We start from the raw sequence: 9,273 nt of genomic DNA, 5'->3' as shown, positions 1-9,273 counted from the left end.
CATTCCACGTGGCTTAATTTTTATTTCTTCAGGAATAAAAATTAACTTAGGAATGAGCTACCATTTCCCTTCCTGTAACTTGTAGACACTCATTTTTCCCCCCAATCAGGAGCATGGAAGAGCTGTCAAAGCCTATTTTCCACTGCAGTTCCTCTATGGCTACACACTGCTTCTGCCTTTCACGTCTGGAATATACCATCTTCCAAAACAAATGGAAAACACTTTGCTTAAAACAAAAGCATCCTCAGGTCTTCATTTCTACTCACAGCCAATTTAGTTCAGTTTGCAGCCCCAGCGCTTCAGGGGCAGTTTGGTTCAGTGGTCAGCCCTGGGTCAGAGTAACTTCAGATAGATGGAGGAAGGAACAGCAATGAGCTCAAACTCAAATTCAGATTTGAAAGTGATCCAAGGTTCAAAAAATAAGTATGTGAGGACAAGTTAACACTTGCCCCTGGGTCAGCACATCTAAATTCATCTCTGCTTATTTAAAGAAGAGAGGTTGACCGATGGGTAGACCTACTGGGTGCAGTAATGACCCAGTGTCATCCAAGTTGTGGTACCAACTTTAAAGACCCCGACCTTTGTTTCAGATTTCAGATTTCAGGGAAGCTGTGTGGAGTGCTCTGACTAGCTGCCCTTCTGTGTGGCACTCCAGGACTTCCAGCGGCTTGCAGCCTTTCTTCTTCTGCTGCACCTGGTTCAGGTTCAATTCCCAGCGCCATACAAACACACAAAGCCAAGCCAAACAAACGGAAAAATAACTAAAAGGTTCTATGTTTAGGATAAAAACAAGGCAAAGCATTATAGTATCATGTTACAGTGTTTTTGGAAAATGGGGAAATGAGCCCCCTTGTGGCCAGAATTTTATGTGGCCTGTATATATATTTAAAGAAAAAAAAATCACTTGTTATGCTTAAATACAAAAGCACTCTTAAGAATAGATTTCAGAACAGAGCACAGAGGAGTCACTTGGGATGCCCTACCTGTGGGTCATCTGTCTGGGCCTGCAAGGCTGTGATTTAAGGACCTGTCTTGTTACTGCAGGAACAGGGCATCGCATGAAGCTCAGAACCAGAGAAGGTGATGCCCAGTTGCTGGCTCTGAATGCCCACCCAGAGTCCAGAATGCCATCAGGACTATTTCCACCCCCCCATGGCCTTCTCCAAAGCAGACTCTGGGTGGACATTCTTGCCATCCATAGGCCCTGAGAAGAGTAAGAGGAATAAGGCCAAGTAAGATCACCTGAAGGTTAGAGAGAACATAAAATCTGGGTGAGGGATATGGCTCAGCAGGGCAAGGTGCCTGTTACCAAACCTGAGGAGCTGAGTGTGACCCCTGGAACCTACACAGTGGAAGGGGAAAACCAACTCCTTGCAAGTTGTCCTTTGACCTCAATACCTGTGCACCAGTCTGTCTGGACCTGCAAGGTCAGTTTGCCTTTGTCTCTGCTTCTGGCTCGGTCTAACTTTGTTATTTGGGCAAGTCTTATCTACTGCTCCTACCCAGCGCTACTCTCTCCAGCCCAGTCCCATGCACACATTATACAGGGAACCTACTTCTAAGCCCCCGTCCATCACCTCACTTCTACACTTAATTCCATGGAAAGCTGTACACTCTCCCTCCTGTTCCCCAGAGGATTGGGCTCCTTCACCATAACTGAGAAGGAGGAGGCAACAGTGTTCGGCCCTCGTGATCTCAATCAGAACTCATTCTGCTACTTGCTATTCCCCTCAAGCTTGCTCTCTCTCTCTCTCTCTCTCTCTCTCTCTCTCTCTCTCTCAATCATAGCCAAGGGTCTTCTGTGCTATTGATTCCTCATCTTTAAATAAATAAAAATAATATCCTATAGAGCTGGTTGAAGACTTATGTTACACACTGAGCCCGACACCGGGCACAGAACAAGTACTTCACAAGTATTAGCCACCATTGTAAGTGGAAAGTGGTCACGATCCTCACCAATGAACCGCTCTGAAATACAGGGAAGAAATGTCACTGCCAGTAATGTTCCCTAAACTTAATGGCCCCATATATGCTACTGGAAAATGCACTCTTGTAGCTGTTTTTTTTTTTTAATTTATTGCACATGCTTTCCACAGTCACTTCCAGAACAGTGTTGACAGACCCAACAATATTCTTTAATATTACTGTCAATTGATTCATGAAACTCCCTGCACTGTGGCCAATATACTCAGTCTTTCCATGCTAATTTGTCATTGTTCCCAGACTGGTGGGAAAGACAGAAATATTTTGAAAACAAAAATATTTGGGGGCAGAAAATAGTAACATATCTTAGATTCTATGAACTGCCTAGACAAGCTTTCTAAGTTAAAGGCTGCTTCTCGGCTCCTTTTCTAGTTGAAGTTGAGATTGACAAAAGATATTACTACTATGCTTTAAAATTTCAATGTATAAGACTACATTACTCTAAAACCTTCAGGCAATTTTATTCTCTCTCTCCCTCTTTTTCTCTCTTTCTCTCTCTCTCTCTGGGTGTGTGTGTGTGTGTGTGTGTGTGTGTGAGAGACCGCTCAACTCTACTCCCTTTATTTAAATTCTTGTCACTTGTTATTTTTCTTCCTTTGTGGTGCATCTGGATGACCACAGCAGTCCATAAGTGAGATGGTCAGGTTTGAAAGAAGATCCCTCCTGTTCACCATCCCGACCTGCTTTCTATCTGGGAAGGGCAAACCCATGCGGAAGGCCAATGAGCAGGCATTTTCATCACTTCTCATGCCAGGCTGACTTCAGACTGGTTTGCCTTTGGTCTGGAATACTCCTTGGCCAGGAAGGCTCATTCCTCTACTACAGACACAGATGGATCATCTAAGCAGTCCACCCATCAGGAGGGAACAGCAGATCCATCTCCTTAGAAAGGTCCACTGGGAAGCTTGGCCCTTGGCTGGTAGTTGAGACTGGTAACCAGTTTGCTACACTGGCTCAAAATCTTCCCTCAATGACAACTGTGTCTGAACTGTGCAATGTGGTCTGTGATAGGCTCCTTTTTTTTCTCCTGGGAGTTTGGGATTTGGGTTCTTACAGGCAGAAGGTGCTGCCTACCTGGACAGTCCCAGAAAAATATCTTTGCCACTCGGCAACTAATGAGCCTCGTGATAGAAGCCACTTTGCATGTGCTGTCACAACTCACTGGGCCAATTAACTGTGTCCCGTGTGACTTCACTGGAAAGGCACTCCCAGAGCTGACCTAGTTTCCTCTGGACTCCACCCCAGTGCTGCTTCCCTTTGCTGATTTTGCTTCATTTGTTTCCCTGAAATAAATCTTAGCCATAGCATGCCAAGCCCTGGATGTCTCTGCCAATCCCACCTAGAAAAAGCCTGGGTTCCCCTAGCACTCATGCCTCCCTAAGAAGGTCCTGTCCTTGCTGAGTCCTTCCCTCTCTGCAATGTCAGTGCTCCCTGACGGGAGGGAGTCCTCCTGAATGGTGGAGAGAGCATCTGGAGGAGAGACTTGGCTTCAAGGTCACTCCTTCCTTTATGCCTGCACGACGCTTTGGTGTTGCTGGCAGCTCTTTGGGCGGGCTATGAAAACAGCAGTTACAGATAGCAGTGTTTAACTACCACTGACAGCTGCGATTTCTTTCGGTAGCTAACAGGTCTGCTCTTAAAGGACTCTGCAAGGCAACCTCTGTGGGAACTGTTGCCGATGAGCCTGCGTGGGGGAGAGGGACAAATGTAACCGAAAACAGGAAGTCTAGAGGCTTCGCCAGCCAGTACACGGCATTCCAGGACAATGGGGTAAAGACTGCAAAGAAAACTCAAACAAGTTCCAAAGGTGTGAGCACTTTCCTCATGAAATACAGAGGCTGAGTAAGAAGCTGTAAGAGACCTAAAGCACTAGGAAGCCTGTTCCCGGATGCCACTACCTCCAGCAAATAATAACATATGTTAAAACTCCAGTTGTTCTTAACAGTGAAAGACTGGCCACCGAGATGACCCTCTGGTGGGCCCTGGGTTGTCCTCACAGTGGATTAAAATTGGTCCTGGAGTGCTTCATAAATTGAGATCACGGTTTGCTGCTTCCTAATTTGCGGTTATTCCTTTCTTTCTGGGTCTCTCTGTCACCTTTCTGGCCACCATCAGCAAAAGTCCTTTCCTGTTTGCGTCAACGGTCATTCACAAACAGGGATGTGCTGTGCCATTTCGTGGCGCGGTGAGCTAGAAACCTGCTGCTTAAAACATCTGATAAACTACTTGGCTGGTATGAGCAAGGCCCTGGAACCCCAGCACCATTTAGACACCAAACAACAACACCCTTTACATTAAAAATAATTGATGTTTCAAATCCCTCCCCCCCTCAAAAAAAAGCATGCCAAAAAAGAGGGTAAAGAATCTTGGAGTAGAAGTCACTAGAACTCATGGTGAACCCCTAATCAGGTTCCTCATTTTCCCTTGAGTTTTAGTTTCTGAACTGATAAAGGGAGAATACTTTTTAAAATGAGAAACTGCATTATAAAAGTACATAGCGATGTATATCCAAGCATGTATGCACACATATATAAGTAGACATACATTGCTGAATCTGCAATCCATAGTTTTGTTTTTGTTTGACATTTATATGAATGTGCTTAAATGCATAAGATACAATGTGTGTAATGATCAAGTCAGAATAACCGATACTTCCATCTCCCTAAACACGCGTCATATTTATCATTTTGTTGTCAACCTTTAAACTCCTCTCTTCTAATTCTTTATATGAATGTTTATATGCCCTAACATAGATCAGTTAATCTATGTTAGTTGTCAAAACTCATGATAAACTAGTGGAGTCAAGACCCATACTTGAGTTAAACCACATGGACAAACAGAGACTTTGGCCCAGAATTTTCTGTTCTTTAGCTGTGAATATAATGACCTTGAATATAATGGAGGGATGGAGGACTGGTGATGAAGTATTCTGAAGGCCCATCTAGGTTCACGCTGGAAAGAATGAAAGGCAGTGTGAAGAAATAGGAATAAAAAGCATTTAAACAGTGGAAACTAACTAAAGTCTGTTAAACATTATGCCTTTGAAGGATTTCAAAAGGCTTTCACAGGACCCTGAGTTAGTTCTTTAGAGAGTATATGATTATTTAAAAAAAAAAACAAAAAACAAAAAACAAAAAGCCTTTCCCGTTCTCAGGTCCCCTGTTTTGTCATGGGGTCTCTTCTTCCAGGAGTTCCTGCCATCTTGATGCCTCTGACATGAGGCCTTCACTGCAGCTGGCACCAGGCCATTTGGCTCTCCAGGTTCCAAAACTGTGAGCTGCATAAACTTATTTTCCTTCCAAATCACCTCAGTTATTTCATGAGAGCAACAGAAACAGCCCACATTCCTCAGGCCTGGGGATGAAAAGAGTGTAGTTCTTTTCCATGGTGTTCAAAGCTAGTGTTCCCTGTTTAGACCAATTACAGATTACAGACGTTCATCCCCAAGGACCACGCTTTTTTTCCTTTTTGTACTATTTTTATTAAGTCTTTGAGAATTCCATACAATGTATTTTGAGAATATTTACCACCTTCCAGTTTTTCCCCTTATCACCCTCCAGCTCTTCCCATCCAACTTTGAGAAAGCTGCTTCTCCTCCTGCTCCTTCTTCTTCCTTCCTTTCTTTCTTTTCCCCATCTAGCCCAGTTTTTGTTGCCCAGCTAGTCTTGTGGTTGGGGCCTGGCCTCATCTGTAGCCAGCCTATCAGGGAGACACATCTTTAAGGAAACTGACTCTCCTTCCAGTAACTATCCAGTGTCAACAGTCCTTCAGCTAATCATGGGATTACAAACCTCCCTTCCCAGTGTATGTTGGGATTTTGTCTGGCTGGAGGATCTTTCAAAAGTCTTGTGCAAGCTATCACAATTGCTGTGAGTTCATATGTACATCTTTCCTGTTGGGTCTGGAAAACACTGTTTCCTTCATGTTACCAATCACTTCTAGCTCTTACGACCTTTCTGTTCCCTCTTCCAACAATATCCCTGAGCCTTGAGAGGATGGTGTGTGGTGGTTTGAATAAAAATGATCCCCATAGGTTCATAGGGACTGGCACTATCAGGAGGTGCAGCTATGGACCTGGGAGTAGGGGAGGCTTTGTTGGAGGAAGTATGTCACTGGAGGAAGGGTGTAAGGTTTCAGAAGCTCAAGCCAGGCCCAGTGGTGTATTCTCTCTTCCTGCTGCCTTCAGATCAAGATGTAGAACTCTCAGGTCCTTTTCCAGTACGGGGTCAACCTGCACACCACCATGTTTCCTGCCATGGTAATAATGGACTAAACCTCTGAAACTGCAAGTCAGCCTCAATTAACTGTTTTCCTTTGTAAGAGTTGTCGTGGTCATGGTGTCTCACAGCAATAGAACTCCCAACTAAGACAGAAGCTGGTGCAGCGAACTGGGGTGTACCTGTGACAGCTATGCATGCTTTTGTTTGGAAGAATGTGGACTTTGGAAATTTGCATTAGAAAAGCAGTTGGATGCTTTAAGTGGTGCTTAATGGCCCATCCTAGTGTGGGCCCAGCTCAAGAAGTTTCCAAGGAGAAAAATATTACAATGTGGCCTAGAGACCATTCTTCTGATATTTTGGACACACACACACACACACACACACACACACACACACACACGGCTGCTTTTTGCCCTTATCTGAAAAGTCTGCCTGGGGCTGATTTGAAGAGTATTAGATTAGTTGTGTTGACTAAGGAAATTTCAAAACAGCCTAGTATTGACTTTGTTGTGTGGTTATTGCTGCTCACTCTTATGAAGATCTATAATGAAGAGGAGCAAGCTGAGCAAGGAAAAATACAAAATGTACAGTTCCAGGAGAAAAGGGGCACAGGAAGGGGAATGAAACTAAACCCTGTGCTCAAGGAGATAAACAGATTAAGGAAAAGTCTGATGTTAAATGGAATGAACAGAGTGGTAACCTCAGAGCAAGTTAAACTTCAATTTGTGAAAATTAATTAAAGAACAGCTGAGGGCCTGGCATGGTGGCACATGCCCTTAATCCAAGAATTGAGAGGCTGAGGCGGGCCGATTTTGAGGTGAGCCTGGTCTACAGAGAGAGAAAGCTGGTGAAGATGTAATTAAAGGATAGGGCAATGTTCCAGACTCAGCAAGTAGCAGAACTTAGAAGCTCTGGCAATGTGGTTCTGGCTCTAGAGTCAAGGATAAAAAAAAGGGGTTATGGAATCTCCCTCCAAGAATAAGGAAAGCCACTGAGGCCAGCGTGTGGCAGGAAATTCCTGAATGGAGGCCTAGAGAGGCCATCTGGATTGCCTCAGAGACCCCAAGATGTTGGAGATGCCGGAGTCGTGGGATACCGGCTAAGGAAAGCTGCTAATGGAGTGGAACCAGCCCAAGAGAAAGAAGCATCTTGCAGTCAACAAAGCTGAAAGGAGCTGAAGATGTGAAGACATGGAGATGCAGAGTTTGGAGTTTGCCCAGCTGGTTTTCAGGCTTGCTTTGGTCCAGTATTTCCTCACTATGCTCTCTTTCATCTATTTTGGAATTGTAATGTATATCCTATGTCACTGTATGTTGGAAGTATGTGGTCTGCTTTTTCGATTTTACAGAGAATTATAGTTAAGAGAATGATGACTCTCTTATAGTTATGAGTCTCAGAAGAGGGTTTGAACTTTTAAAAGGGTTTGAGACTGTTATAGACTCTGAGGACTTTTGAAGTTGGACTAAATGCATTTTTTCATTATGATACGGGACTACAGGCCTATGGGGGCCAGGGAGTGGAATGTGGTGGTTTGAATTAAAAGGCCCCCAATAGGCTCACAGGGAGTGGCAATATTAGGAGATAGCCCTATTGGAGTAGGTGTGGCTTTGAAGGAAATGGACCATTAGCAGGTGGGCTTTGAGGTCTAGAAGCTCAAGCCAGGTCTAGTGTCTTACAGTCACTTCCTGCTGCCTTCAGACCAAGATGTAGAACTCTCAGCTCTTTCTCCAGCACCATGTCTGCCTGCATGTCATGATGCTTCCTGCCATGACAATAACGGACTAAATCTCTGAACTGTAAGTCAGTCCTAATTAAATGTTTTCCTTTATAAGAGCTGCTGTGTTCCCGTTGTCTGTTCACAGCAATAAAACTCTAAGTAAGACACGGTGTCATACGGCCAACAGTGGAGTCAGGACTCTTACCCAGATAAGCTTACTTGCTGTCTTAACCAATGTGCTACCTGCCTAGGAGGAACTACCCATGAGCAGACACTTTCCTAGCCCACCACGGAAAGATTATGCAACAACACTGTGAGGGGTCCCAGCCCATGAAATGCAGAAATCCAGGCCAGTAATATGGCTCAGCAGGTGTAAAGGCCCTCACCACCAAGACTGATGACTTGAGCTAGATTCCTGAAACTCACAGGGTGGAAACAAAAAACTAGCTTCCACACGTTGTTCTCTGACCTCCACAAATGTGCCACACTGTGTGTGCATATTTAAACAATACACACAACAGCCAAATAAACACATGTAAAAAAATAAATAAATAAAAGGAAATACAGAAATTATCTCCCAACAGTATCCAAAAGGATACCGACAAGTAATAACTAATAATTCTTTGAAATACTGGAGATATGCTACCATACACACATGAATATAAATAAATAAATATATATATATATATATATATGCCTTGCTATTTTACAATACCAATAATATAAATATGAACCAATTTGGTTGCCCTGAAGTTCTTGTATTAAATCAAAAGCATGCAGCACTTACCTGGAGGATTTTATTGGCTGTTATTACCGGAGCCTCGTCATTTACAGACTCAATAGTCACAAAAAGAGTCTGAGGCAGACTCTGTTTCCCAAGCTCGGAGCTGTTTGCCAAGACGGTGAGACTGTCCAGAAACTCCTCATTGCCATTATGAACGTAGTAAATCAACTTCTGCTCCACCTGAAACCAAAACCAACAAAACCACCAACCAGCTGAAACGCAAACCCAAACCATGACTGAGCTGCTCAAAAGGAAGTCCCACTTAAGGATCTCCCTAGTGCACAGAAGTATGTCTCCATCCCATGAAGTCTGCGTGGGCACCGGAGTGGGAACTGTGATGGATGGCATCACACTCCATCCTCAAAATAAGTGAAATAGCACTTCAACCTAGGAATAGGTTTAAGGAAAAAGAGAAATGCACTGTGGTGTGTTAATGAGAATGCTCGTTGATAGCAGAAGACTTGAGCTTAAATGCCTCTTCCAACAGCAACGCGTGCTGAACATGCACAACCTGGCTTCCTACCCACGGGACACCACAATAAAGCTCATTTTAGTTGCCTATTTAAAGT

The 9,273-nt window shown here is 43.9% G+C and overlaps 1 protein-coding gene across 1 annotated transcript in view; it reads right to left on the bottom strand.

Annotated features, from left to right (window-relative positions):
* The window catches only part of LOC129673660 (chondroitin sulfate proteoglycan 4-like), a 65,249-nt gene that overhangs the window by 29,234 nt on the left and 26,742 nt on the right, over positions 1-9,273 (bottom strand). The window contains exon 5 of the mRNA XM_055603556.1: positions 8,708-8,884. Coding sequence (XP_055459531.1) covers positions 8,708-8,884 — 177 coding nt within the window. The remainder of the gene's footprint in view (positions 1-8,707; positions 8,885-9,273) is intronic.

The sequence above is a fragment of the Psammomys obesus genome, unplaced genomic scaffold (genome assembly GCF_907164565.1).
Source record: "Psammomys obesus unplaced genomic scaffold, mPsaObe1.curated_primary_1811, whole genome shotgun sequence".
Classification (NCBI taxonomy): Eukaryota; Metazoa; Chordata; class Mammalia; order Rodentia; family Muridae; genus Psammomys; species Psammomys obesus.
The sequence above is the reverse complement of the archived record's forward strand: the minus strand, read 5'-3'. Positions and strand labels throughout refer to the sequence as shown.